Below are 27,578 nucleotides of genomic sequence, written 5' to 3'. Positions count from 1 at the left end.
GGGGGTGTCTGTGTATCCAGACGGTCTGTGTTGTCTTCAGGCTGAGACCCCAGAGAGCACTGGAGGCTTCAGACCCCAACACAGGAGGGGACACGGGTAATTTTTAATTCATTTATTCAGCAATAGGTAATTATTGAGTGCCTACTGTGTGACAAGCCTTACTCTAAGCGCAACGGATACAGCACTGAACAAAACATTCAGATTTCCTGCCCCATGGAATTCATGCCTTACTGGAAACATGGGCGATCAACATGTAGAAACGTGATTTTCAAGAAAATCCAACAGAACAATGTGATTCAGAAGGTTGGAGGGCCTAAGAAGTCGTGGCTGGAGCTGAGGCCTGAAGGACTGGGAGAGCTGGTCATGGGGAAGGGCGCCCTGAGTAGAGAGATCAGCCTGTGCAAAGGCCTTGGGGTGGGGACGAGCTGGGTGTATGCACCCAGGATCATGAACAACAAGTGCCCGGTTTCTGGTGCTTAGCAAGTGTCTTCTCTAGCGTTTCTCCCAAAAGGGGGAAAAAAGACCCCTCCCCCTGTACTGCCCAGAGGGAGAGTAGGTCCTTAGGGTGCCTTGGAAACTTACTTCTGTCCCAATAGGGAGGCCAGAGCTCTGGAGAGAGGGTGCCTGCGCACCCCAAGTGGGACCTGGTGCCTCCACTCTCTGGCCTGTGTCCTGGACAAGTTGCCTCCCTGCTCTGAGACTGTTTTATCCACAGAACTTTCTCTGCAGCTGCTATAGGACCCCCCGCGCCCATTCCTTCCTTCTCTACTCCTCCCTCCGGGCCTAAGGTTTCCACAAAATGCTTCCAATTTCCCAGAGTGAGTATCCCAGACCCCAGCAGGGCTCTGGGGTAATCCTGTGGGTGGCGCAGCCTCTGGGTTGCCCATGTCACTCTCTCAGTGCCTCTCTGGGCCTCAGTTTGCCCATTCTGTAACCTAGGGAGGGGAAATGCTGCCCCTCTCATGAGGGCTGTGGGGAGCACTTTGTAGGAGGATTGGAGCTGGGCACACCGATTCTCAATGATCTGTCTCTGGAGTTCAAGTGCAGGGCAGAGGGGTGGGGACTTGATGTGTGGGCTGTGGAGCTACAGAAGGTGCTGGAAACAGTGCAGTGCACCGGCTCGGGTTTTGTAGCTGGACATGGGAGGGGTGGGGGAGCTGCAGATTTGCCTGAGGCCCCTCTGTCCCGTTCTCCTGCGTCCCTTCTCTGGCCTGCAGCTCTTTGAGTTCGGGGGCCAGGGTTCAGTCTAACCCCTGAGGTTCAGCTCAAGGCCACACAGTGGGATCAGGTACAGAGTTCAAACCCAGGAACAGATCCTCCACCAGGTGATGGGTCTTGGGTATAAGCCCCATTTCAGAAACCTGGGACTTCAAAGGGCAGCCACCTCCACAAGGACCCGACCTGTCCAGAACGCCCTCTGTGGCGGGCACTGCAGGAACCACAGGCAAGGAGTAGGGACACCGAATGTTTGGCGAGAAGCAGCGTTTACTGATGCCGGCGCCGGCTCAGCGGATTCGTATCCAAGGGCTGAGCCCTGAGCGCAGCAGGGTCTTGCCTTTTATACTTTTACTACAGATTTAAAAGGAAACAACCTTTTCTTATTGGTTACCACCTGGTGACAGGGCGAGATGGGGTGGCGCATGTGCCTAATACTGCCAAATCACTAGAAAGCCCTCCTCTTCTTGGGTAAAAAAAAAACCTTTGTACTTCCTTGAGTTTCCTATCTCACCCCCCCTTTGACACTCATACCTCTTCAGAGACATCCTCTGAGTTTTCAAATTGCCCGTCTTCATTTAGGGATTTATATTTCCACAATAACATTACACAGGCTGCTGTTTTTCTTTCAATTAACGTTTCAATGAGTGTGGTGGCAGATCTCACCACTAAGAGGGCAAGACAAGGAAGGATCAGGCATGTTTCTAGTATTAAAAGCATTATGCCTATCAGGGTCTTGAATCCTCTGACGGTAGAGAACCAGCCTCAAAACAGTTCACTGGGACTCCAGCCTTTCCAGGTTTGGACTGGGATGTGGGCAACTTTCCTCATTCTGTCAGCAATTACCTCTATAACCTTTCCTTCAACACCAATTTGTAGACAGTAGTTGCCAAGATTAAACTTCATACAGACTTCCCCTTCAGAAGCAAGCATATAATCTAAAGCCAAGTGGTTTTGATAAATTGCATTGCGAGCCTTTGTATGTTGTTTAGCTGAGATACTGAGTGCCTTTGCAGTCTCATTTGTTATGATTTCAACCACAGCTTGCAACCTAATTATGCAGTTTAGCACGTAGTTAGGAGCCCTCTAACCATAGTACCCGTCCTCGGCCCGGGTGGCCGGCCTGTGGTAGTGTATAATGTGTTCCGGGGGCCACTCATCATCCTTCCAATTTTCAGTTTGTAGGGTACTTCTTTTTTCTGTGTCCTTGATCCTCAGATGCCTGAACTCCTCCATGTTCACCTTGGGCCAAAGATAATAGGAAGAAGGAGGGTCGTATAGTTCCTAAGACACATGACCTTGACCAGAAAGGGGGAAGCTCAACATAGGCAGTTTTTCTGGGGCCCTCCATTTAACCTCTAATGTGACGTTGTACTGGGTGGAACTGAGGTGGATGAAGTTTGCTAGCGGATGGGGGGTCGGGTTCTGAATAATTTTGAGTTGAGCCCCACCGCAGGGTTGCCTGGGATGAGGCATTGTAATATTTTTGACCCAGACAAGTTAAATTTCCCACTGACATGTTGCAGGGTCCTGCCCATCAAGCCAGGCAGTGTCTTCTGATTGGCCCAAGACCCCTTAGCTGACCAGGGAGTGGAACTGTCATTTTGCTTCCCAGGGCCACCGATCCCCCACGTGAGTTCCTCCGCAGACACAGCAGGAGGTTACATTAAGGGGCTGCGCGACTGTCTCAGCTGGGGAGAGGAACAAGTTCCTTGCGATGGGGGAGAGTGGTACCTCACTTCTTATTTCTTCATGAAAGGAGTGGAAGACTTCATAGGAATTTCACTTGTGTGTTATATTTATCCGTTTGATATGAAGTAAGGTTCTAGGGTCAGTGCCCCTTCCATAGATTAGAAGCCCTATAACCTCCCCCTTGGGTCCATGTAGGGTCCTGGGGTGAAAAGATAATGAAATTTACAAGGTTACAGGTTTCTGGGGTACAGTCTGAGCAGGCCACCCCTTCTTTAGGGGTGCTGTTTTCCCTGATCTTCACCAGGTGGCCCATGAGAAACAACTCCAACGGGGGCAGTGATACCAGTCAGGGGCTCCACAATCTCAATTCTATGGCTCACCTTCCCAGCACATATACATTTCCTCGAGCGTGTAAATCCGCTCCCAATTTAATCCCCCACACGTGTGACTTATCCACGAGTTTTTGTTCACAGTGGCACATGCATCGAAAAAAAGGAGATTGCTCCACTGATTAATACTTGGGTCCGATTAAGGAGAGGCCCACCTGGTGTACTGACTTCCCTGTTGGCAGATGGAGTATGTGGTCCCCTTGTGACTGCACCGCCCTGTGATAGTTCCTGCAGAGCAGGAGAAGGAGGTGTGGTTTGGCAAGGTCTTCGTGACACCCTGCCCTGTCCTACTAGTCTGTATACATTTATCACAAGAGCTGTTTGTAGGGGCGCCTCTGGAATTCTGGAGTAATATCCCCCCAGTTATGAATAACGGTAACAGGCTATGCATTTTCAAGCTGCCAGTTCCTCAAGCTTCTGCTTGGTTGTGTAGATTGTGTGTAGATTGGTCAGCTTCCGGAGTGACCAAGGCAGGGCTGTAGTCCTCCGGCTCCTTTGGTTTGGGGGGGGCCTGTCTCTGGACAGTTACTTTGCAGGGGGACAAAGCGTCAGGAACGCACTCCCACTGGCTGCTGGCGGGCTTCAATCTGCTGTGAGGTGTCCAGGGGGTAACTGCTGCCACCTTGACTGTGGTAGGAGTGATTAAAATGACAGTAATAGTCCTCCTCTAGAGGGGCCTTAAGGGTTGTAAATTCCATTCCCTAACCCATACTGAATCCCCTGGCTTGAAAGGATGATCCTCTGTAGTGAGGCTGACGGGCAACCTTTCCCTGACTCACTGGTTTAGGGAAGATAGGGTGGTGCCCAGTGCCTCCATTTGTTGCTTTAAAGTGAGGTTACCTAGTTCCCTGAGATGTCCTTTAATGCCTATTAAAGAGCAGGGGGACGGCCACAGAGGATCTCTAGAGGGGACAGCCCTGTCTGCCTATAGGGGCTGGATCTTATTCTCAAAAGGGCTATTGGCAATACTTGACCCCAGGGGAGGTGGGTTTCCTGGCTCAATCTGCTAAATTGCTTTTTTAGGCTCCTGTTCATTCTTTCAACTTTTCCTGAACTCTGGGGTCAATAAGCTGTGTGCAATTTCCATGTAATTTTTAGCTCCCAGGCCACAAATTGCACTATCTTAGCTACAAAGGCCAGCCCATTACCTGACCCAGTGGTGACTGGAATTCCAGAATGAGAAATAATTTCTCATAGGAGGATTCAGGCCACCTCCCAAGCAGTCTCAGTGCAGGTGAGGAATGCTTCTACCCAGAAACATTTCCACATGAAGCAATTCAGTAAAATCTACTATTTGGTTTGCAAACGGAGTGCCTCCTGTGCTCTGAACCTGCAGGGGATCTCACTCTCTGTCCTCATCTTGGGATGTTCTGGGCGCAGGCCTTGCATCTCTTATACACAGCCTGAGCAATGCTGGCTAATCTTGGTACATAGACGTGCCCATTCAGGGAGGATTCTAAGGGCGTCCATGCCACGTGTGTTTCTTGGTGAAACTGTTTTACAAAGGCTGGAGCTGGGGATTCGGGAATGACTATTTTCCTGCTGGCCAACATTCACCATCCCCCAGAGAGGTATTCTCCAGGCTCGGTCTCAAAACATGCCTTTGCACGCTGGGAGTGGTGTGAGTCCCAGCTGGCCAGTGGAGTCGGGAACAGACACTTGCTAGCATGGCCGGTCACATGTCGCTCTCACGGGCTGCGTGCTTTGCCTCCGGGTTGGCCCTCCAGTTTCCTGTGGCAATCACAGTGCCTACTTCTGGTGCTCCCGGCAATGTCTGACCGCCACCTTTTCGGGAGCCCATACGGCATCTAGCAGCTTGAGGATTTCCTTGCCATTTTAATTTTTTTTCCTCCTGAGTTGATCAGCCCTTTCTCTCTGTATAGGGCCCTGTGTACATGGACAGCACTAAAGGTGTACTTGGAGTCAGTGTAGATACTCGAACTCCCGCCGCCAATTGGAGAGCCTGGAGGTGGGCAATTAGTTCTGCCTTTTGGGCGAAGGTGCCAGTTGGCAAAGGCTTGGCCTCGATGGTGGAATCAAAGGTGACAACCATCGCCTCCCATCCTGGACGAAACTGCGGCTGTCAGTGAAGTTCTCTACGTTTGGGTCAGGAAGAGGCTGATCTGACAGGTCTGGCCTACTGGAGCAAACCTCATCCACTTTTTCACAGCAGTCGTGGTCTGGGGCCCCAGGGCTGACTGGCAGTAGGGTGGCCAGGGGGATGTGGGGGTTTTCACACAGCATTCCCTGGTATCTGACTATTTGGGCATTTGTGAGCCTTATGGTCCATCAAGATCAGTACTACATGTGGCACTGGGATGGTTAGATCTTGCCCCTGAGTCAGCTTGTCCGTTTCTGTCGCCAGGAGAGTCATGGCAGCTGGGACCTGGAGGCCCGGAGGCCGTCTCCGAGACACAGGGCCTGTTTTGATACATATGCTACCAGATGTTGCCAGGATCCCGACATTTGGGTGAGTACCCCAACCGCTGATTCCGACCATTCATGCACATACAAGGAAAATGGTTTTGAGGGATCCGGGAGTCCCAAAGCCAGGGCATCGGTGAGAGTCTGTTTTATGGTCTGGAAGGCCCTCTCTTCTTCTTTTTCCCAAATTAACAGCTCCCATTCACCCCCCTTGGTGGCTTCATATAAGGGTTTTGCCATGGCTGAGAAGCTGGGGATCCAGATCCAGCAGAATCCTGTGGCACCTAAGAATTCTCAAACCTGGCATCAGGTTTGGGGGTTGGGGACTGCACAAACAGTCCGTTTCCTTTTTGGTTTGAGTTGCCACTGTCCTCGTGAGAGGACAGGATTCATCTTCATAGTTTTCCATTGCAGCAAGGCCAACGAAGTCCTGCCCTGGGCCCTCGGGCTGGTTTCCAGGACTGGTACCACCCCTGTACTACTTGTCCCCTTCCCTGGTCTGGGTCTTCCTCTGCTTGGAGGACATTCGTTCTTCCAATGTCCATCCTGGAGGAGTCGGCATGTTGGTTTCTCCCAAGCTGCAGTCATTCAGGTTGATTTCAGCCCCCTCACCATCTGCCAGGAGGGGTAGACCTCGGAGGGCATCTGGAATGTATTGTTAGGACCACGTGATGAGATCTGTCTTTTCCTTCATCTTCCTATCAGCCTCCCTCTGAGCTTCTTAATCTCAATTAACAAAAACCTTGGCGGCCACTTCCATTAACTGGCTAACATTCATTCCAGCGAAGCCCTCAAGCTTTGGTAGCTTATGCCTAATGTCTCTCTGGGACTCTCTTCAGGCCCTGGAGGATCTCACGAGTCTTGGCCATATTCATGGCCCTTTTCTCTCCGTCTTTCATTCCGTTTATAAGAACCTCTTATACCATTCTAAACTCTGGTAATCCTGGCCATTATTTGGGTCCCAGATGGGGTCTTCCTCTGGGAAATCGTTCTGGGCAGAGGCACGGGCATTCAGATTTCCATCCGGGCCATGGTCTTCCAGCCCCTTGATGGCCACCTGGGTTATTCGGCACCTCTCCTCCGTATTAAATAACTAGGAATTGGCTGACATCTGTCCAGGTGGGTTTATGAGTTTGAATTATAGATTGTTACAAGTCAATCATGGCCTGTGGTTTTTCCAGTTTAAGAGGTCTGTGGTAGTGAATAGCTGGTAGACAAAGACTCGTTGTCCCCCTTGAACACGTCCGTCTTGATCATAGAAGAAAGGGCCCCATATCTCACACGGGGGCAGCTGCAGGGCTCCTGGCCATGATTACTTACTGGAGGGGTCCCTAACCGAGGCAGATTGGCCCCTCTGACAGGGGGCTGCGGAGTCAAAACCGGAGGTTCTGGAGTAAATGGCAGCAGGGATGGTGCACAAGCAGCTTCCTAGGCACCTGAGTCTGCCTGGGGCTCTCCCGTGGACTCAACCAATGGCGGGGCAATTGGTAACAGTGGGTAAATGGATGAGGGAGCATATGGTGGAGGTGTCTCCTCCTGTTCACTGGCGAGGTCAGACTTCTTCAGATCAGGGGAACATTTGGAAGAAGCTGCCACTTGGGCCATCATAACCTTACAATTTTCCTCTAAGCATGGTTTCAGCCAGGATGGTTGGGACAGGACTACATCTCGCCAACAGGCAATATAGGGGAACTGGTCTGGGTGTCTGGAACTTCCAGTGATCACCTGGAAAACCCTACCAATTAACTGTCTATCTAGAGATCCCTCAGATGGCCATCCAACCTCAAAGGAGGCCCAGTCTATTTCACAAAGTGTCCAGATTTCCCAGGACTAAGTTTGACACCATAATCATCCTTGAATCCCTTCTCCCTTCCTAAAATTTCTAAGCATACACTCTAAGGGGGTAGGCTTACCCTGCTGACCACCCATACCTCCCTTTACATAGACACACACACAAGAAGGAGTTGGGTTCGGTGGAGGGGGTGCTTTGGAAGGCTTGTTACAGGCTTCCTCAGTCTCGGGCTGCTCCCCTCTTGGCATTGGCGGGACTGTGTAACTCCCAGTCAGGATCCCTCCAAAGACAGCCGCCCTAAACCACAGGAGGACTGCCGCAGACCTGCGGAGCAGGACCCACATTCGCTTTGCGACCAGGCCGCGTCTCACACAGTCGCCATTCGCCAGAGTCTCACCACAGTTCTGCCCCTCGCCCAGATGGGGGTTACTCGGGTGACCCTGGGAGGTGACCAGGCTCCCCTCTGTCTCTTCAGACAGGTCTACCTCAAACCCAGGTTCTTACCGGACACATGGGTGAAGGCTCCCCACTGGTTCTCGCACCTCACCGGTTCTGTGGTGCATTCGGGTTGTATCCCCGATTCGTCGGGAGGGGCGAGTCCCCAAGAAACACTTGTCCGCTGGCGCCAGGGGAGGTCACCTTCCCCGGCAACAAAGGAGGTGAATACACAATCTCTGAATCCCGGACGAGCGTTGCAGGAACCGCGAGAACTACGAACAAGGAGTCGGACACCGAGACCTTTGGCATGAGAAGCAGCGTTTACTGATGCCGGCACCGGCACAGCGGATTCGCGTACCCAAAGGCTGAGCCCGAGTGCAGCAGGGCCTTGCCTACTGTACTTTCACTACAGGTCTTAAAGGAAACAACCTTTTCTTATTGGTTACCATCTGGGGTGGCGCATGCGCCTAATGCTGCCACGTCACTGGAAAGCCCTACTCTTCTAGAGTAAAAAAAACTTTGTGTTTCCTTTAGTTTCTTACCTCACCTCGGCCCTTGCCCGTTTGTCCCCCAGCACCTCTAGCTTGGGGGCCCTACTGCTCCCACCAGGTCTAGGCTGGAACCCCGACCAACGCCCCAGCCCGCATCAGGGCTCACCAGCTGGTGTGGCTTCTCCCCTCCCGTGTTGTTTGGGTCTTAATTTCTGTGTCGCAGTTCGAAAATTACCCATAATTACAGCTTCTGAGAGGGAAAGTCTCATGGTTCAGACCCTACTCCCAGCTGTGGGCCACCTCCCATGCACAGCTGGGGAGGGGCTGCAGGGCCTGCCAGCTCAGATCCTGGCCCCGCCACAGCCCCCCCCCCACTTGAATGTGGGGGGCTCTTCCACCTCCTGTGGAGAGGAAACGCCATCCTCAGGAAGCCCACACTATCCCTCCCCACGACTCATGTAACATTCGTTGGCCCCACCGCAGGGTCCGCAGGGAGGGGAGGTTCAGTGGGAGGCAGAGGCAGCCAAGAGATTACTTGATGCATCATTTTGTCGTGACAGTGACCAGTCCAACCAAGGCTAGTGCAGAACCAGCGATCAGAGGGAGATCGCCAGGGAAGGTGAGGGAGGGGCAGGGGGAGGAGGTGGGCTAGTGGGGAGAGGAGGGGGCGGGGGAGGAGGAAAAGGAACTCCTGGGGCCAAAGGCCAAAGGAGGAGCCAGAAAAAGTCAGGTCAGGAGCCCGAGAAAGGGAGCTTCAGGCAGCGGAACAGCCGGTGCAGAGGCTGGGAGGTTGGCCTGTGAAGGGCATGGCAGGTCTCAAGAATATTAAGGCTGGAAGAGAGTGAGGAGGGGATGGACGGCCCCTCCTCCGGGCAGCCCCCCTCCTTCCCTACAATCAGAGCCCGCTTCGGGCTCGCCTACGCACTGCCCGGACCCCGCGGAGCTGGGGTTTGGGGGCGTCGGTGGTCCCATCAGGCAGAGACCTGCTCAGCGTTGCGACCCCCACCGCAACACGGGGCGCACAGGAGCCCTCGAACGAGTGGCAGGTCTGGGAGCCAGCCTTGACCCTGAGCCTTTCTGGTTGGCTACCCGCCCCCCAGCTCTTAGACCAATTCCCAGGCACTGCCCAGGACCCCAGTCTACCTAGGCCTCTATCCTTGGGCAATACCCCCGTCTCTTCCATGCCACCTCGATCTACCCGGCAGCAGGGCCTTTGCACTTGCTCTGACTGCAGTCTGGACATTCCGCTTTCAGATCTTTAGGATGCACCCCTTTCCTTATTTAAAAAAAAAAAAAAAAGTCCTCCCCGCGTCTTTCCCTCGCAAGGGTTGGCGGGGGTCCTTCGCTGTAGATTCTGCTTTTGCGTGGCGTGCACCCTGCTTGGGATGTGCACGCGGCTCCGCTTCCCGCACGCAGCCCGGGCCCAGGGCTCCCTTTAGGCCGACTTCTTCGCAGGCGCCGAGGTTGTTTGGAGATCCGTCCCGGTTGCCATGAGAACTGCGCTTTCGCTCCCACCCGTCGCGTCTCCCTCTTTGCTGCGGGAGGGGCCGCAGGCGCCTCCGCCCCGCTCCCTTCCTGTACCTCCGCCCTCCCCGCGGAGCCGCGCAGACCCAGCCGTCGCCCCGTCCAGTCCACCGGGACTCCCCGGCTTTGACCGGCACGTAGCACTCCCTGAAATTACCCTAATCACTCGTCGGTTTTTGACTCTCCCCATTAGACCCTCTGCTCCACAGGCAGCAGCAACGTGTCCCAGCTAGGTTCCCAGAGCCCCGCACACAGCGGGTGCTCAACGAGGCTCGGAGACGGCAAGGGATTCCAAAGCGTGCGGAATCCTAGGGAGCCACAGAGCATTGGGAGATAAACGGGGATTTGGGGGCGCCTGGGGTGGTAGGAGGAGCGTCTGCAGAGCCCGGAGTCACAGCTGTCACCTAAATGCTGTGTGACTTGGGTGAGCCACGCCTCTCTGTGCCTCGCTGGGAGTAGGCGCTGGAGAGCGGTGGTACGACGCGGTATTACGAGGAGGGTGTCCTTGACTCCCACGGCCCCCGGGGCCCCGGGGCGCTCGAAAATCTCTAGCTGTAGGCCCGACGAAAGCGTGCGGTCTGCTCCCCAGTCAGTGCGCAGGGTGGGCCTATCCTCCGCGCCCGCCCGGGGTACCGGAGGCCCGCGTGAGAGGAAGCTCGGAGAGGAGGCGACAGGGGGTGGAGACGACCGGCTGGACAGGAAGTGGGAAGGGCTGGCGGTTCCCCCCTCAACCCAGGCCGGAGCCCCTCGGGATGGAGGCGGGGCTGGGGCCAGCCGGGCCCTTCCCTTCCTCTTCCCCCGTCTGGAACCCAAGCGGATCCCGACTTCCCGCTCGCCAGAAGGCTGAATGAGGTGGATCCCGTGCTGGGGAGGCGGCCTCTAAAAGGGAGGCATAACAGGGGGTCGTCCAGCAACGGGGACGGTCCCATTAAGACAGACAGACAGACAGATACACACACACACACACACACACACACACACACAGTAAACCTGAGCGCACAACCAAACACAGGTCCCAGAGAACCAGCAATCCACCCACGCGCAGAGGCACACGCACATTCACACACACTTGTGCACACAACATACCGCTGCGTCACTCGGCCTGCACAGCCGCTGCAGACACACAACCTCCCCTGCAGAGCCAGGGACAGCTGCCTAGACGGCAACCGTTCACTGGGTGCCTGCCAAGCTTCCCCCTGCCCTCCACCCCACGCACAAGGACGCAAACGTGCCCTCACACAGGAATTGCGTTACACACACACACACTTTGTCACGCATAGCAAAAAAAAGAGTACCCATGCCAAACATTCACAGCAACATCCAGACCCGGAGTCACAGTTGGACCACCACCCCCAGCCCGCCTACAAACGTTCAGCACACACAGCACACAGGTACCCTGACACACAGGCCTCTAGCCCTCCCAGGCACCCCTACCCTGCGGTGTTCCTCACCTCAGTGTCTGCCCCCACTTCCTCTGCACAGCCCCTGGTGAGAGAAGGGCCCAGGAGGGGGAACGGGGTACCCACTGCCCGCATCCCTGACTCCTGCAGAGGGGCATGCACCCCACTTATAGCTGGCAACACTGAGGCTGAGAGGCAGGAGTTACCCAGTCAGCAGTCGCACAGCATCTCCTATTGAGACAGGGTGACCTTGGGACAGTGCAGGGCGGCTCCGGAGTATCCCAGGAGCTTCCTGTATGGTGTCTGCGTTGCGTGTGTGGCTGTGGGTATCCACAGGGTGTGGGACGGTGTGACACTGAGTCACTGTGGCTCAGTGAGCCCCCAGGTCCGTGTGTGGAGCCCTCGGGAAACTGCGAGTAGCCGCATGGGCTCTTTCCGCAGCTGCTAGAAGCTGTAGCATAGTTGTGTCTACGCGTGTCTGTCTCCGTGCGGCTGGGTGCCTCCGTGAGCTGTGGTCTGTGTGTTCCTCTGTTCTGATAGCCACTATTTGAGCTGTGTATACCTCTGTGTGTATGGCACTGTGTGTCCCTGGGCCAGCAGTGTATATGTGTGTTCTCAGTTGTACAGTGTGGAGTTGGTCTGTCAGGTGATAACACCCAGTGTTACTGCCTGTGGCTTTATGGAACTATGTTAGTTGTCCTGTGTCGTGTCTGAGAGTAGCTGCAACTGTGTGTTGTGTTCCTGAGGGTACAATTTGGGTGGCTGGTCCTATCTTGGGAGTGTGTATGTAGTCGTGGTCAGCAGTATCCCGCCGCGAGTGGCCGTCCCCACTCGTGCCTTGCATTGGTACAGCCGTTCCCAACCCCCGCCCAACTACCCGGCGGGCACTGCGCTTGCGCGCTCGGCCCACTGTCCCGGCAGCGGGACCCACCAGCGCGCCTGCCATCGCCCCTTTAAGAGCGGCGCCAGCGGGCTGCGGGGAGGAGACGGGCGGGGGCGCGCGCAGCGGGAGGAGGGGGCGCGCGCTTCCCGGAACAGCTTTCGCTGAGAGAAGAGAGGAAGAAAATAAAACCCGCGGCCGGCAAGCTGAAGCTGCCGCCGCTGCTGCCTCGGCCGTGTGGAGCTCCCCCGCGCGGACGATGCCTGCGGTGGCAGCGCGGGGCTCGGGGCGGTGAGGGCCGGGGCGCAGGGTAGCTATGGAGACCACGAGCGCGGCCCGCGGCGCCGCCTGACAGGTGTGGGCTCCGGCGGCGGCGGCGGCGGCGGCGGCAGCGGCGGCTCGGAGCAGCATGTACGCCAAGGGGGGAAAGGGTTCAACGGTGCCCTCCGACAACCAGGCCCGCGAGAAGTGAGTCGGTGGGCTGGGGGCGGGACTCGGCGGCCGCGCAGCTTCCGTGGGTCCTGCCGCCGCCGCCGCCGCCGGCTGGCACTGCGAGGGACACGTGCGCGCGGGGTGCAGGGCAAGCGGACCCCGAGCGCGGTCGAGGGGTCGCGAGATTTGTGGGGCGCGCGAGACCCGATGGGCGCGAGATTTGAGGGGGCGCGCGAGACCCGAGGGGCTGAAGAGGTCGCGAGATATGTGGAAACACTCTAGACCCTAGGGGCGTGAGGGGCTTAAGGGGTCGCGAGGTTTGAGGGGCACTCGAGACTCCGGGGACGTGAAGGGCACAAGGAGGTTGACGGGGCATGGGAGACCGGAGAGGTCGTGAGGGTTGAAGGGGCACGGGAGACCCGAGGGGCGCGAGACTTGAGAGGCACGCGAGATGCAAGCGGGACTTAGATGGTCGCGAGACCTCCCCGACGGTCGAGACTTGGACGCGCAAGGTTGCGGGCGCGCGTGCGCGCGGGTTTGCGAACCGCATTGCTTCCCGTATTCTCCAGGGAATTTTTGAGGTGGGTGGCGAGACTGGCTTCTCCGCGCCTCAGGAGGAGCTGAGAAGAGAGAGTAGGGTCTGAGGGGTGCCGGCTCCATTCTCATACGGCCACCTGGACCCGGGCAGCTGGGTGGGGCCCCTGGAAAGGCCACTCGGCTCACAGTCCTGGAGTGGGTGGGCCGAGTCCAGAGGCGCCTCCTATTCTGGGCGTGTCGCTGGGCCGTGGGTACCAAGTGCTCTTGAACTGGTAGGGAGACAGGTACCTAACTGCCAGACCCTGCAGGTGCGGGTCAGGGGGGTACCCAGCGCTGAGAACATGGTCTCTGGTGGGGAGGCAGCCTGCAGCTGGGTCCCTGCACTTGCCTTCTGCCTGTGCCAGTTAGCTGCTCCGTGGCTTCAGGCGAGGGAGACCCCCTCTCCTAGCTCATTTTGCTTTCTGAGAAATGCAAACCTAGTAAACAGTGTCATTCCTTAGGTCCGGAACGTTTGGAAAGTGTCTGTAACTATGACCGGCCCACAGCAAGGGCACCCAACTGCTTGCAGTATTGTTGAAGGAGAAGGGCCTGCAGGAGGAAAGGCTTTTGATGTCTGATGGCCAATGACCAATTTGCAGGATCCTAGAAGTGGAGCTGCCTAGGGTGGCATGTGGTGGGAAAACGGCTGCTGGAGCAGAGAGGCGGCAGGGTCATTAGGGACTAGTCCCGTTTGAGTGCCAAGACGGGAAGGAGGACTTGTGCCTCGGGGCAGTGAAGAGCCTTGGATGTGGGCTAGTTGCTCTCTGTCTTGTCCTGCCTTTTCTGCTTGGGCTGATATTGGGACCCCTGTCTCCAACACAAGGACGAGTGTCGAGTCTCTACCCAGCTTTGGGTCACTTCGGAGAAGATATTCTTCTCTCCAGAAGATGTTAGGCAGATAACTGCCTTTTCAGGGCTCTTGTACTCATCAGTGTAATTATGGTTCCATTTCTAAGCACCCTTAAGCATGAAGACTTTTAAAAACTGGCACATGGCTCATGCACAAGTTGGAAGCATGGGTGGGCCAGGCATGCTCAACCAGTCAGTGGGGATCCTGGTCACTGGCCGTCCTCATACATTGGTTGCTGTGTCTGGGGGTGACTACTCGCCCACTGGGAATTGTTCACTTGTTCAGTAGACATGTCCTGGGCTGGATCTGGGATAGGGTGTAGTCTGGAAGGCAGGCCCTTGGCCCTGAAGAAGTCCACATCTTTGGAGGGAAGGCAGGTATCAAGTTACCCAATAATCAGATGGAAGGATCTCAAAACATTGTATAAAGAGAGCAAAGTGGGGACGTATGTGGTAATAAAATATGAGGGGGCTGCCAGGTGTGCAGAGTCCTAGAGCAAGAGCAGATGACCTAGGGCACAGCAAGTGCAAAGGCCCTGAGGTGATGCCAGACAGAGGAGTTGGGCTTGTGCCCAGGGTGAGGGCAGGGCTGTCCACAAGGGAGGCTTGTATATGCATGTGTGTGTGTGTGTGTGTGTGTGTGAGAGAGAGAGAGAGAGAGAGAGAGAGAGAGAGTGAGAGAAAGTGCATGCCAGCTTCTGTGGAGTGGGACTTGTAGGGGATCAGGAGTAGAGTCCAGGGGACCTGCAGGGGGCAAGCACAGTTATCTGGGAAAGCTGATGGCAGCTTAGACCGAGGTAGTGGCCATGGAAGCAAGAGGAAGGAGGGAATAATGGGTTTAAGCTGGGAGTGGTAGGGTTTGGATTTGGGTTTTGACCCTATTGGACATTCCAGGAGAGATTCTGCTTCTTTGAACCTGTCCTCAGCCTTTGGGCAGGGCTGGAAGAGGGGGTCGTCCTTATTCCTGGCTCCCTTCCGCATTTCCTATCCACCCCCTCACCAGCAGGGGCTGTTGGGGACTCCAGGATCTGCAGAGGCACCTCATGTAGAGCTCAGGGTCCCATCATGTTACCTGTTCTCCAGTCCTCTTGTTGGCCAGAGCCATCCTGTGTGCACCCATTTTTCTAGAGGGCCCAGTCTAAGCGTTGGTTTACAGATGGTGCTCTACTCAAAAACATTTGGGATTACCAGATGGTTGCGTACTCCATTTCACGGATAGGATGGGGGCCTGGGGAGGAAGTCACCTGCTTGGCTCTCAGGTTCGGGGCTGGGGGCTCTCAGAAGCGTGGAGGCCAACACCCTGGAGAGGCAGACCGGTTGCTTGAACTTCAGGTTCTGAAATGTGGAGCACTGGTCTTGCTGGATTCTCACTAGGGCCAGTGAGAGGCTGTAGGTGGAGTACTTCCTGTCTCTGGGCCTTGCTTTCTTCCTCTCTGAAATGGGCTGAAGGCCCCCAATTCTCCAAGCTTGTTTACTTCCCTGCTTTCCCTCCTGCCTCCTTCTGCCCTTCCTCTCTTTCCTCCTTGGGCCTCTGCCCTGAGCCCCCTTGGGCTCCCCATCTTGACACTAGGTCTGGGCCAGCCTGCCCCAAAAAAGAACTGAGCGCTTGCTGGATATGTGGGCAGTGGGTCCAATAATAAATATTCCCAACCCACAGGGAAACACTGAGAGCGCCCATCACCTGAGCGCTGGCACCGGTAGTTGGTTTCAGGGCTTTATAAATAAGAAGACAAAGGCAACAGGGACACTTAAAGGCCCCTTTATCCCCTTTGCTTCTCTCCCCCTTTGGCCCCAGAGGCTCTGCCGCCATCAGTGGTGGTTTGTGTAGTGGGGTGTCTAAATGTTCACTTTGTGTGTGTCCTCTGGACACATCAAGTGCTGTGGTTTGGTTTAGAATAATCCCACCAGTGACAACCACAGTGATGTCACTGGGCACCTTGTGGTTCTTCACAGGATTGGTTTTGAGGCAAGCACATGCCATGGGTAGTTTGTTCCTTAGCTTAGTGAGTGAGGGGATCACCGGGCGTCTGTCCTGTCTCTTGCGGGGCTTCCAAGTGTGGCCGTGGGCATCCTTGTTCAGTGGACACATGGGTAAGAGGTTCTTAAGAAAGGAACCTTCTAGCTGAGGCCTAGAGGCTAAGCAGAGCCGATGGACCCAGGGGAGCCTCCACAAAAGAACAGGTGGAGGAGGGAGGCAGGGAGGTTGCAGTCAAATTTGTGAGTGGGGGGGTTACCCCTCAGGCCACCAGGTGGGAAGTGGGTGGTAAGGGGCAACTGTTGGATGGCTGCCACCCCAGCAACAGACTGCTGAAGGCCTGGCCTTAGGGGTGCCAGAGGAGGGGAAGAACTGTGTATGCCAGGGAGACCCTTGGAGAAGAAGTGACACAAGTCCATGAGTAGCATCTCCCAGTGCCCAGCTGCATAAGCATCCTGGGGTGGGGAGTTACTGTAATTCTTGGTAATTACTGATCCTTGAAAATTAAGGGGTAGCACCCCATTGTAGTCCACTAGGCTGTACATTCTGTCACCACTTCCCTGGGCAGGCCTGTCTCTCTCCCCATGAGCACCGCAGGTCTGAGCACCTCATACCCTGCAGGTCACGTGTTCCTCTCACCCACCTGTCCTGGTGCGGCAGGAGTCCCTCCTTTGGGTGGGTACTTCATTCTGCAGGCCATTACCGACCCGGCTAGGGGTGGGGACTGGGTCCAGAGCCCTGGCTGACACCTAGCTCAGGATCTAGGCCCCGATGCCCCAGACTGGAAGCCCTCCGGGAGGAGAGGGCCCTAAAGGTTCCAGAACAACCTGGCCAAGCGTCCGGGCTTCAGTACTTCTTATCAAAACAAACTAAAACAGCAGCCTACAATTCTTCCCTGAGACTCAGTCCTGGTAAAAGTTAAAGTACCAACACATAAGAGAAATGAGCCAGACCGAGCACCCTCTTTGGCTCCTCCTTTTTCCCGTTTGGATCACACCCAGATTCTTAACATGGGAGTTAATAAGCACTGACCTTTCAGTGCCTACCAGACCACCTTCTCAGTAACCCTCCGGACATCCCAGGAAGGGCCCAGTGTTGGTCTGTTCACTAATCGGGGTGATTGGGGGCCCTGAATGCCCCGGGCACTGCTGTAAGCTCAGCAGTGAGCAAAGAGGCCAAGTCTTTGCCCTCCCAAAGCCACGTTCCAGTAGGGGCTGCGGGCAGTGAGCACAGACATGTCGGGGGTAAATAAGATGATGGGGGGCAATGGAGTGGGGTGAGGTTAGGTGTGATGGAAGCCTCTGAGAGGTGACACTGGACCCACACAGGTCCCTAGGCAGAAGTGCCCCAACGCCAGGGGGAACAGCCTATGCAAAGGTCATCAGGAGGAGAGGGACCATCGTGTGTGTGTCTGTGGAAGGGTGTAGACTCTAGGGGCTGGGAAAAGCAGCCCCTGGGGGCAACCTGTGGAAGTCCAGGTCAGAGAGGCAGTGGCCTGGACCAGCTGTGCAGTGGGAAGGCAGGGAGGGCCGTGAATCCAGAGAGAGAGCTGCTTTCTTAAGTTCTTTCCCTAAATTCAGTAAGCGCAGTGATCTCTGGGAGGCATCCTGTGGGTCTTCATGCATGCATGTGCTCCTGAGCCATGGCCAGACCACCCAAGTTGGACCACGTGGAGTGAGGGTCAGGGGAGGTGGGAGAGGAGGAAACTGGGGTGGGGGCGTGTCGAGGCTGGGCCGGTGGATCCTGAGTTCAGGAGGCCAGGCAGGAGCGCCCCTTGAGCAGCTGAATGATGTCCCCAAAGTGGGAGGAAAAGCCATCCATGGAGAGGAGAGAGCCTGGAGCGGGCCCAGAGGTCAGAGGGGTGGCAGAGGGGGGCTTCCAGGCCTGCGTCCTGGGTCAGGCCCCATGCTGAAGTCGGCAGGAGGAGACGGGGAAGGAAGGATACCCTGGGCTGGTAGTGTGGAGCCTTTGGTGGATGCGTTGGGAACCTTCAGGAGGTTCCCTGAGCCCTGAGCAGAGCCTCCAGCCCTCCCCCACGTGGCTGCCCTTCCTTCCCAGGCAGCCTGCCTGCGCCCCCCTAAAGGGATCTTGCCCTCTGCACTGATCCCTAAAGTGGCCGGGAGGGAGGGGGTTGGAGGGCAGGCTGGGGCTTTTCCCATTCATTCCTTCACTGATGGACTCAGGCCCCTTGAGAAAGCTCAGGAAGCCACTAGAAAGGGGGCGGGGCATGGAGTGAGCTGGACAGGTGAGCTTGGAGGCCAGGGGCACCAGGGAGATCAAGAGGGTGTGACTGCAGTCAGCTTTGTAGGAAACAGGCGCTTGGAGCAATGTGGCCACCCTGTGTCTTCCTCCTCTATGCCTGGGTGGCCGGACAGCTCACATGGGGACAGTAAGCCTCCCCCTGGGACAGCTGCCCACCTGACCCCCTGCCGTCCCTACCACCTGCCCTGTCCCGAGGCACACACTGCCTTCTGCCCTGCCACACAACTTCCCTTCTTCGTTTCATGCTTCCTCTCTCCCCATGAGGAGGTAGCCTCTAGGGACGGGTCTGTTGTGTTCACAGCACAAGGAGGTGCAGGGTGAATGTTGAATGGATAGACGGTGGATGAGCCATGCAGTGGGGTGGGCCAGGATGTGAAGACTGGGAAGCTGAGCTGGGAAGGGCCAGGGAGAGCAGCGTGAGTCAAAGCAAGGTTATTTTAAGATGAGGCCCTCAGCCAGGGAGGGTGGCCAGCTGAGCAGGGAGGCGTCTGGAAGAGCCTCCAGCCTTTGCCAGAGGTGCAGCCCCAGTCTCGGATGCAGACCTCTCACCATCCCACCTGGGGCTTGGCCCAGCAGCCGGAGGACCCGGGGGAGCCCAGAGGGGCCAGCGCCGGTGCCTGGATTAGTGTCAGCACAAGGAGTGATCCCGGGGCCTGGGGAGTTGTCCCTTTGCCCGCTGGTGGAGAAGACAGATTGCTGGAGTGGAGGCTGGAGGTGGAGAAGCCTGGAGGGTGGTGCAGATGGGCCAGACTCCTTGCACGGCCCAGGGAGGGCGCTGCTGGCCCAGGGGTGGCCCATGCTCTTGGGGTGGGCAGTGGCTGAGTTGGCATGTCCAGGCACTGTGGGCAAATGCAAGGCGGTGCCTTGGCAGCCAAATGGCACTGCTGGCCCAAACTCCCTTCACTTACCTGCACTTCCCCAAACTTCCCTTGTGGGATTAATACATTTAGGTCAGGGGCCCCACTGGTGGATGGGCCTGTCCTGCTGAGGAGGATGGGGTCTCTTGTCCCCTGGAGGAGGAATACCTCAGGCCCTCCCCCTTTCCTTCCTCAGCAGGCAGAGCAAAGAGTGAGTTAGGTGCTGGGAGTGACCACAAGGCCCACCCAACAGTCTGAAGTGACACACGCAAGCCATTTCTCTGGGCAGAAGAGCTCCCCCAGGGCCTCCATGGGTACTGAAATCGAGCAGAATTTGGCTTGGAAGTTAGGTGGCCGGGAGTGCTATCTAGAGGAGGAGCTTGAAGGCTGGGTGTTGATAGATGTGTAGGAATTGGCTGGGCTAAGCAACTGGTGAGCCCCTCTCTGGTCAGGGATTGGGGAGTGAGGGCCAGAGGGGGTGGTGGCAAGTGAGTCCAATTGGGGTGGGTCCCATCCATGAGTGGCTCACTGTGGGCTTCTGCGCATTGTCTATACTTGCCAGACAGGTGCCATACCTCTGAGCCACTCCCAGCCAACCCTCTAGGAGGTTTTCCGGGCTGTCCACAGGCCTTCTGAGAGCCTGAGCCAGCCCCCACCTGCCCACAGGTTGGCACTGTATGTATATGAGTACCTGCTGCATGTGGGTGCCCAGAAATCAGCCCAGACCTTTCTGTCCGAGGTAAGCCAACCCCTTCCAGGCAGCGCCCTCCGCAAACCCCCTCCTCCCGCCCTGCCCTGCCTGGAGCCCTTCCTCACCACTCATATCTCTGGGTCCTCTCCACCCCATTTCCATCAGGGCACCTGTGGTGGCTCTGGGAGATGCACAGATGCCCCTGTGATAGCTCTGGGGGCTGAGGGCTGGGGTCAGGGATGAAGGGCTGGCATCCAGGCATCTGTACAGCCATCTGAGGATCGGCCCCCTGCCTCCCCAACCATCTGTTCACTCAGTGGTCCCCCGGCCCACCTTTCCCTGGGCACTGTGCTGGGCTGGGGCTGCCTCGGGTGTGTGGGGAGGGGGCCGGGCCAGGTAGTGGCCCCCTCACCTGCCTTTCCTATCTCTTGCAGATCCGATGGGAGAAGAACATCACGCTGGGGGAGCCCCCTGGCTTCCTGCACTCCTGGTGGTGGTGCGTGTGGGGCCGGCACGGGTGGGGCCCAGAGGGAGGCCGGGAGTAGGTGGGGAAGCCATCGTCCCCCCCTGCTGCCTGCCCACAGTGTGTTCTGGGACTTGTACTGTGCTGCGCCTGACCGCAGAGAGGCATGTGAGCGCTCGGAGGAGGCCAAGGCCTTCCAGGACTACGTAAGTGCCCACCCCAGGGGCCGGGGCAGGGCCCATGGGTGGGGGTGGGGGGGTGCTTGTGACCTTGGGGGGCTACATGGCCTGAGGCAGGCTTCGGTGGGCCAGTCTGTGGGGTTTGACCTGGGAGCTTGGTCACTCCAGGGGTACCCCTGTGCCCCCCACTTGGTCCAGGGTTATTCTTCAGGGTCAGGGAAGCTCCTTCCGCTGCATCCAGTCCCTGAGGGTCATCACAGCCTCGGAGGCCAGCCCCTCCTCTCTTGCCCCTCCTGTGAACCCTGGTGGGGCTGGGGTAGACAGTACCACAGCTCCTGCCTCCCCCTCTGCCTCATTCCTTGGGGGAGAGGGGGGGTCAGCCACCACAGCATGAACCTCCAGCCCCTGCTTTTCTAAGCCTTCTGAAGTGGGAGCCCTGGTGGGTGGTAGGGGGTGGCTACTGGGCCCATGCACCCTCCAGCAGTAGAGGCCAAGCACTAGGTACATGCCCCTGATCTGGCTTGGTGGGCCAGGGCTGCTGACTCTCCTGTTTGGCCTCAGTGTCCCTCTGCATTGAATGGGGGTCTGTGGCCTGTCTGGAAGGGGAGTAACATGAGGGGGTAGGTGGCATCTTGTCATGGGGAAGCAGATGGCAGCCCCGAGCCTTTATCCCCTTTGCTCTGGGCCTGGCCACTGGGCTCTTGGAGAGGTCTCTGGCAGGCCAGGGAGGGCTTGGGGGCTCTGGGAGGAGCAGACTGCGGCTCAGCTGGTTTCCAGGGACGGCGCAGCTCCAGGCGAGTTCCCCCTTCCGTTTCCTCCCTACTCTTCTCCTCTCTCCTCCCTTGGGCACCCCCTCTTCTACAGCTGGCGCCTTCACGTCCAGAGCAATTTGCCCTGCTGTGCCCCCTCGGGCCTCTCAGGGCGTGGCTGTCCCCAGCTCTTTGCAACTGGCCGGGGTCGTACACCGTGCACCACCTCCCTGCAGAGAGCTCCCTACCCCCGCCCCACCGGAGCGACGGCCTCTGCAAGGGCTGGTGCAGCTCACAAGGGGTGGGCATTCGCCGGGTTCCCGAAGATGCTCCGCGCACGCTGCCTGCGCGTGCATGGGAGCTCGGGGCACTGCTGAACCCATTGGGGTCCACTGCCCTGGGGCGGGCCCCCCTGCCCCGGTCCCGCCAGAACTGGGGCCCCGGGGGTTGTCTGGAGCTGTGTGCGGTGTGCCTGTGCGCGGGCCTTCCCTAGTCGGACCCAGCCTCCCTGCGGTGTGGCCCGGGTCTGTTCGCACTCAGCCCAGACCCGCGTGCCGCTTGCTCGGGCGTCTCGGGGGAGCGCAGTTGGGGCTGAAGCACGCGGGCTCTACGTCGGCGTGAGCGCGCTCTCCGGGCACGCCCGGTTACCATGACAGCGGACAGAGTCGAGGGAGACGGCGCTGGCGTTGGCGACCCGGGGTGATGAGACCCTGTGTTCGCGGGTGCACGTCCTTCTCGGCCGCTGCTCTAATGGGCGGGGGGCACCCTGCTCAACGCCTCCTGCCCCACAACCCTATGTTCAGTGCTCTCTCCGGCTTTGGCTCAGGGACAGACCTCGGCGTCTCCAGGAAAAGCGTGCGCGCTCAGCCCATCGTCATGGCAACGCGGGGCGGGCCCGGGCGCCTCCGGGTGGATGCCCTACTAGGGAGGGGTTGGGAGTCCAGCCTGCGCCACCCGCCAGGGAGGATGGGCTGGCTCTGCATTAACCCCTTAGGGCCTGGAGTTGGGGGTCGCGGGGAGTGCCCCACCTGCACGCCCCCACACCTCATGGGCCGGCGCGCGGCCTCTCCGACCAGGAAATACTCTGGCGCCTGCTGCGACTGGAAAGGGAGTCTGCCCTCCCGCCTTCCCTGTGGCATAGACAGAGCTAGGGCCCAGAGGGGTTCCCCTCCAGCCGCTGAGGCGGGCGCCTGCAAGAATAGCTGCTCCGGGCCCTCAAGCCGTATTTGCGGGAGGGCAGGAGGTGGAAGCGGGCCGGGGCGGGGGGAACCGGCAATTCGGAAGGGGGCTAAGAGCTTTGTCCCTCTACCCCTAGGGTCTCTTGGGCTTTCAAATGATCTGCGCTGAGCCCTGGGGGTGCCCTCAGTCACCCTGGGCCTGGGGAGGTTCCCACCAGCTTGGGGCCCTATAACGGGCCCCCAGTCTTTTAGAGGTTGTTCTCTGGAAAGGGGCAGGCTGTAGGGGGAGGGCTGTGTCTCCCGGGGGCCCTGCCCCAACCCACCAAAGGGGCCCCTTTCCTCTGCTCTTGCAGTGCAAGAAATGCTGTGTGACTGGGCGAAATGCTTAACCCCTCTCAGCCCAAGTGGCTGCAGTTCATAAACTCCTAAGTGCCCTTGTGTGTTCGCTTATGCCAGACCCAGGGACAGCAGTGACCCAGACAGACTGTACGTTTCTACTTGAGGTCTGGCAGGGAGCAGGGGAGGGCAGATGATGCAGACAGACAAGAGGCAAGGGACCCCTGCAGAAGTTTGCCCTTCTGTGCAAAGCCTGTGGTGTTCTAGCCTTCCCTGTCCTGCGATGCATCCTATCAGCCCCGTGAACTAGGCCTCCACTCCCACCCTGCGGGCCCCAAAGACAGACAAGCGTGGCACTTGGAATCATCCAGAGGAAGCGGCCTGTCAGCCTGCCCCCCCTGCCAGCTCTGGGCTGCCACCAGGAGCTCTGCTGTTGGCTGACATGGGAGCTCCCCTCTCTAGCCCCCTGTCTTCCCTCCTCCATCTGATGGGGAGGCTAGAAACCTGGAGACCCCTCCCTAGTTGCCCTTCTCTTCCCTCCCCTCCCGCCTGTGCATCAACTCCAAGACCCCTCCGGGAGGGAGTTTCACTTTGAAGATGCTGATTGATTTATGTGTACTTAGGGTGTTGAGTGGAATTGGGGGTCTGGCTGAGCCGCCTTGCAACCCAGAAGGACATGGAGTGTGTTGGGATGGGCCTGGAGGGCGGGACCACATCCCCACGTGTCTGACGTTTGTCTCAGACCCAAAGAACAGCTCTGTGCTAGCTGGCTGAGGCACACAGTGGGCACACAGTCCTAGGTGACAGCATTTTCAGACCTGGGGAGCCCTCTGGCTTGGGAACTCACTAGGGGTTGGGATTCCCAGATTCCTGAGCTGTGGGCTCAGCCTGGCTGGGTCCTGCCCACCTCCACTGTCTCAGGTGCAGAAAGAAAGCAGAGCCCTTGCTGTAGGACACCCAGTGCATCCAAGGAGGCCATGTCACAGGTGGGGCCTGGGGACACAGAAGCTCTCTCCAAGAGCCCCCCAGGCCACCTCCCATGTGTGGATAGAGAGTCAGATGGCCCGGTTCCGTTACTGGTCCATGCATGAAGAGGGGACTCTCGGGCAGGAAGTGAACTCTCTCCTCCACCCCTGCAGGGCACTGTAGCGGCCCCCAGTCCTGTGATGGGGAGCATGGCCCCCAATGACGCAATGGCAGCCGGCCCCATGGCACCTGGCTTCTTCCAGGTACAGCCAGGGCTGGGGTCCTCTGTGCCCTGACCTGGGTGGGCATATGTTGGAGGGTGGCAGAGGTGTTGACAATGATGGGTGGGGGGGTCTTACATGGGGAGAGGCCCTGAGACCGGCAGACTGGAAATGGGGGTCATGTGGTGGGTATGTGTCTGTGGACTTTGAGTCAGATGAGGAAGGGGTGATTTGGTTTGGGCTCCAGCGCAGGAGAGGGCAGGGGCCCCTCGGCGTGGCTGTCTGAGCCAGGGTCCTCCTTGTGACCCTTCCCATAACGGGCCCCCAGCCCTGCATAAGAGTGAGCACAATAGCTGGCCCACCCTTCTGCCTCCATGGCCTCCCCTCCCCTTCCCAGGCCAGGCCTAGGAGGGCCACAGAAACAGTAGCTTCGGGTAGCCTCACCCCTCCCAACCCACCTGGTCCTGTCCTAGGGCCCCCTCGGCTCCCAGCTGCTCCCCCACAACCCCAACGCCCCCATGGTGGGGCCTCATGTTCAGGTAAGGACCTGTGACATCCCACCCCCAGTCCCTCGAACCCCTCCCCACTGTGCTCACAAGCACCAGGCGCCCACTGGCTGCAGTTTGCTGGCTGGTCCTGGAGGAGGGGGCTGTCAGTGCTGGGGGCCCGGGCGCCGCAGAAACCAGGCAGTTTCTTGGGGTAACTGGTGGGCGGTGCTGATCCCCGGTCCACCTCTTCCAGCCCTTCATGTCACCAAGGTTCCCAGGGGGCGCCCGGCCAACCCTGCGGATGCCGAGCCAGGTGAGAGGAGACGAGGGGAGTGGGAGGCAGGAGGTGGGCCAGGGTGGTGGCGCCCACACTCAGTGCTACCACGCCCCCTCCGCAGCCCGCCATGGGCCTCCCCGGCTCCCAGCCCCTCCTCCCTGGAGCCATGGACCCCTCCCCGCGTGCTCAGGGTGAGTAGGGAGCCTCCAGCTGCCGTCACCCCATCACTCATCAAGACCCGCCTCCTAGCGCCACGTCCCTGCAGTCTCACCGTGCAGGACTCCAGCCCTTAGCGCGTGCCCACACTGGGGGGGATGTAGCCCCGGCCTGAGCCCCTTCCTTCTGCCCCCACCCCAGGACATCCGAGCTTGGGCCCGATGCAGAGGGTGACCCCTTCACGGGGCATGGCCAGCGTCGGGCCTCAGGTAAGGGCTGGGCTCTGGGTAGGGGGGGACTTCAGAGGCTTTCCCCTCCTCCTCCCGTTTCTGGCCTGCCCTCATGGCCCTCTCGCCTTCCTAGAGCTACGGAGGTGGCATGCGGCCCCCACCCAACTCTCTCGCTGGCCCGAGCCTGCCCCCAATGAACATGTAAGACCCTCAGAGACCCCGGAATTGTATCCATGCCGGCCATTACCCAGCTTTGGGGGATGGATACGCTGGGGCGACCCTGAACCCGCAGCCTGGATGTTGTTCATTCCACTGTTGGGCGGGGAAACTAGTCCGAAGGACGGGGAGCGAAGGCTGGCTGGAGACCGTGTCTAGTTAGCCAGTTATCAGCCTACGTCTGCGCGCCTTGCTGGGGGCACGTGGGGCAGGGTGGGGAGTTGTGCGCCCCCTGGCCTCTACCCAGGGCCCACCCACCGTCTCTTCTAGGGGCCCCGGAGTGCGTGGCCCGTGGGCCAGCCCCAGTGGCAACTCGGTGAGTATCGGAAAGGGGGTGGAGAAGGGTAAGGGGAATTGGGGGTAGAGGGGTGGACTGCTCACATCTGCCCCTCTCCCCAGATCCCCTATTCCTCCTCTTCCCCGGGAAGCTACACGGTGAGTGGGGCCGAGGCCGCCCGACCCCGAGGAGGGGTGCAGGGGTTGTGGGGTGACACATGGAGGACCTTCCTCACCGCTCTGTCCCTCCCTGTGCAGGGACCCCCAGGAGGAGGTGGACCGCCTGGAACACCCATCATGCCCAGCCCTGGAGGTACCGTAGCCTGGGCGGGGCGCGGGGGAGGGGCACGCTAGGGAGAAACCCTCACACCGTGCTGTTCCCCGCCAGACTCCACCAACTCCAGCGAGAATATGTACACCGTCATGAACCCCATCGGGCCGGCCGCCGGCAGGGCTAACGTAAGTGGGGAGCTGAGGGCTGGGATGACCCACCCTGGGTGCGGGCTGGTGGCCCGGGGCCCATGCTGCACTCTGCCCGCAGTTCCCGCTCGGGCCGGGTCCGGAGGGCCCCATGGCCGCTATGAGTGCGATGGAACCTCACCACGTGAACGGATCCCTGGGTGAGTAGGTGTTCTGCCCCCAGGCTGCTTTGCGAGCCTCCTGCGCCCCCTGGCGGTCTCCCGTTTCTCCACCTGTGTTCTCCGTGCAGCGGTCGGGGCAGTGGCTCGAAGCCCCGCTGGGAGGTTCAGTGACAGGGTCTGGGGTTGTGTGGAGGGTCCAGTAACTAGACCATGGGGACGGCCGACCTCCAGTATTGACCCCTTTTGGACCCTCCGCCCGGGGGGCGGGCAAAGGCCGGGGAGGGTCGGTTGGCTCCAGATCCAGGGTACGGGCCGGCGATGGCGCGTCTGAGCCGCGTGTCCGCCGTCTGTCGGTCCACAGGCTCGGGCGACGTGGACGGGTTGCCGAAGGTGAGGGGACCCCGCGCCAGCGGGAAGGCAGGGCGGGAGGCGGGGTCGGCCGCGCAGGGGGCGGGGCCTGGGGGTTCCCCGCTGACGGCGGCTGCCCTCAGAGCTCCCCCGGCGCTGTGGCCGGCCTGAGCAACGCCCCCGGCACCCCGCGGGACGACGGCGAGATGGCGGCCGCCGGGACCTTCCTGCACCCGTTCCCGAGCGAAAGTGTAAGCGACTGCGTCGACTCTCCCCCCGCGGCGGCGTCGGGCCGGAGGGGCCTGGCGGGCAGACCCCGGCGGGGCGGCCGGGGGGCCAGAGCAAGACCGTGACCGCGGCGGGCCAGGTGGGGGGGGCGGCCGCGGCACCCTTCTCCTCTCCCCCCTTCCCTGTCCTATCCCCACCCTGGGACCCGCCCCGCAGGGCGGGCGGCCTCCGGATGCATCTCCACTGGCCCCTCCCCTCCCTAACCCGCCCCCCATTCTTCCCGGGGGGCGGGTCCCAGTCTAGGCCGGAGCTGAGCCCTCCCTCCGCGCGCCACCCCCTCGTCTCTCCGCAGTACTCGCCCGGGATGACGATGAGCGTGTGATGGGGCAGAAGCCCCTTGCCCACTGGCAGCCTTGGCTTCTGCCCAGCGCCCGGTCCCGGACAAAGCCCAGAGAGTCGGGTGGTCTGCCGGGTGAGGGTCTGAGGTCACATCTCGGTCAGCTGGACTCCTGGTCAAGCTTGGAGAGCTGGGAGGCCCCGCACGAAGGACTGTCATTTTATTAAAAAGCAAGGACCTCAAAGACGCTCTTTCCTGTGTGGGCCCTTCCAGCCATTTGTTTTGCCCAGGGGTTCTTCTTGGGGAACCTTTCCCTTGGACAGCTGGGGGGCCCTATCAATAAATGTAACTTGGTTTTGGTTTTTGGTATCTGGTCTCAGATACTTCACTTCGGCCTGCAGCCACACTGATAAGGAGACCCTGGGGCCAGGTAGAGACCCCAGGGATTCTGGAAGGTTCAAA

The 27,578-nt window shown here is 58.8% G+C and overlaps 2 protein-coding genes across 8 annotated transcripts in view; one reads left to right on the top strand and one right to left on the bottom strand.

The window, feature by feature from the left end:
* Window positions 1-12,952, bottom strand: part of LSM4 (LSM4 homolog, U6 small nuclear RNA and mRNA degradation associated) — a 112,218-nt gene extending 99,266 nt beyond the window's left edge. Inside the window, exon 1 of one of the 2 annotated variants that reach the window (XM_057489970.1) lies at window positions 12,772-12,952. The gene's annotated coding sequence lies outside the window, so the exon portion shown is untranslated. The remainder of the gene's footprint in view (window positions 1-12,771) is intronic. The other variant, XM_057489967.1, reaches the window with a different exon arrangement.
* SSBP4 (single stranded DNA binding protein 4) lies at window positions 12,343-27,485 on the top strand. 6 transcript variants are annotated; one of them, XM_036893247.2, is made up of 18 exons: window positions 12,346-12,713; window positions 19,863-19,935; window positions 20,322-20,383; window positions 20,472-20,556; window positions 23,932-24,021; window positions 24,453-24,518; window positions 24,721-24,780; window positions 24,866-24,935; window positions 25,102-25,169; window positions 25,264-25,331; window positions 25,617-25,662; window positions 25,746-25,781; window positions 25,881-25,935; window positions 26,011-26,081; window positions 26,164-26,242; window positions 26,565-26,593; window positions 26,695-26,918; window positions 27,132-27,485. In XM_036893247.2, exons 1-17 carry the CDS (start codon window positions 12,655-12,657, stop codon window positions 26,902-26,904), a joined length of 1,227 nt encoding a protein of 408 aa, XP_036749142.1. In that variant the 5' UTR covers window positions 12,346-12,654; the 3' UTR covers window positions 26,905-26,918; window positions 27,132-27,485. The 6 variants fall into 6 exon arrangements, with proteins under 6 accessions (XP_057345937.1, XP_036749142.1, XP_057345938.1 ...); XM_036893266.2 differs by having other exon boundaries at window positions 12,350-12,713; window positions 26,695-26,802; XM_057489956.1 differs by lacking the exon at window positions 24,453-24,518 and having other exon boundaries at window positions 12,349-12,713.
* Window positions 27,486-27,578: the final 93 nt, after the last annotated feature.

This window comes from Manis pentadactyla, chromosome 12 (assembly GCF_030020395.1).
Source record: "Manis pentadactyla isolate mManPen7 chromosome 12, mManPen7.hap1, whole genome shotgun sequence".
NCBI lineage: Eukaryota > Metazoa > Chordata > Mammalia > Pholidota > Manidae > Manis > Manis pentadactyla.
Note: the sequence above shows the minus strand (reverse complement) of the source record. Positions and strands in the feature narration are given on the sequence as shown.

Coding starts and splice junctions, on each gene's coding strand:
- SSBP4 (XM_057489954.1), top strand. CDS start 12,655: ATGTACGCCAAGGGGGGAAAGGGTTCAACGGTGCCCTCCGACAACCAG. Junction 12,714..19,862: donor GACAACCAGGCCCGCGAGAA/GTGAGTCGGTGG, acceptor ACCTGCCCACAG/GTTGGCACTGTATGTATATG. Junction 25,332..25,616: donor AGCCTGCCCCCAATGAACAT/GTAAGACCCTCA, acceptor CGTCTCTTCTAG/GGGCCCCGGAGTGCGTGGCC.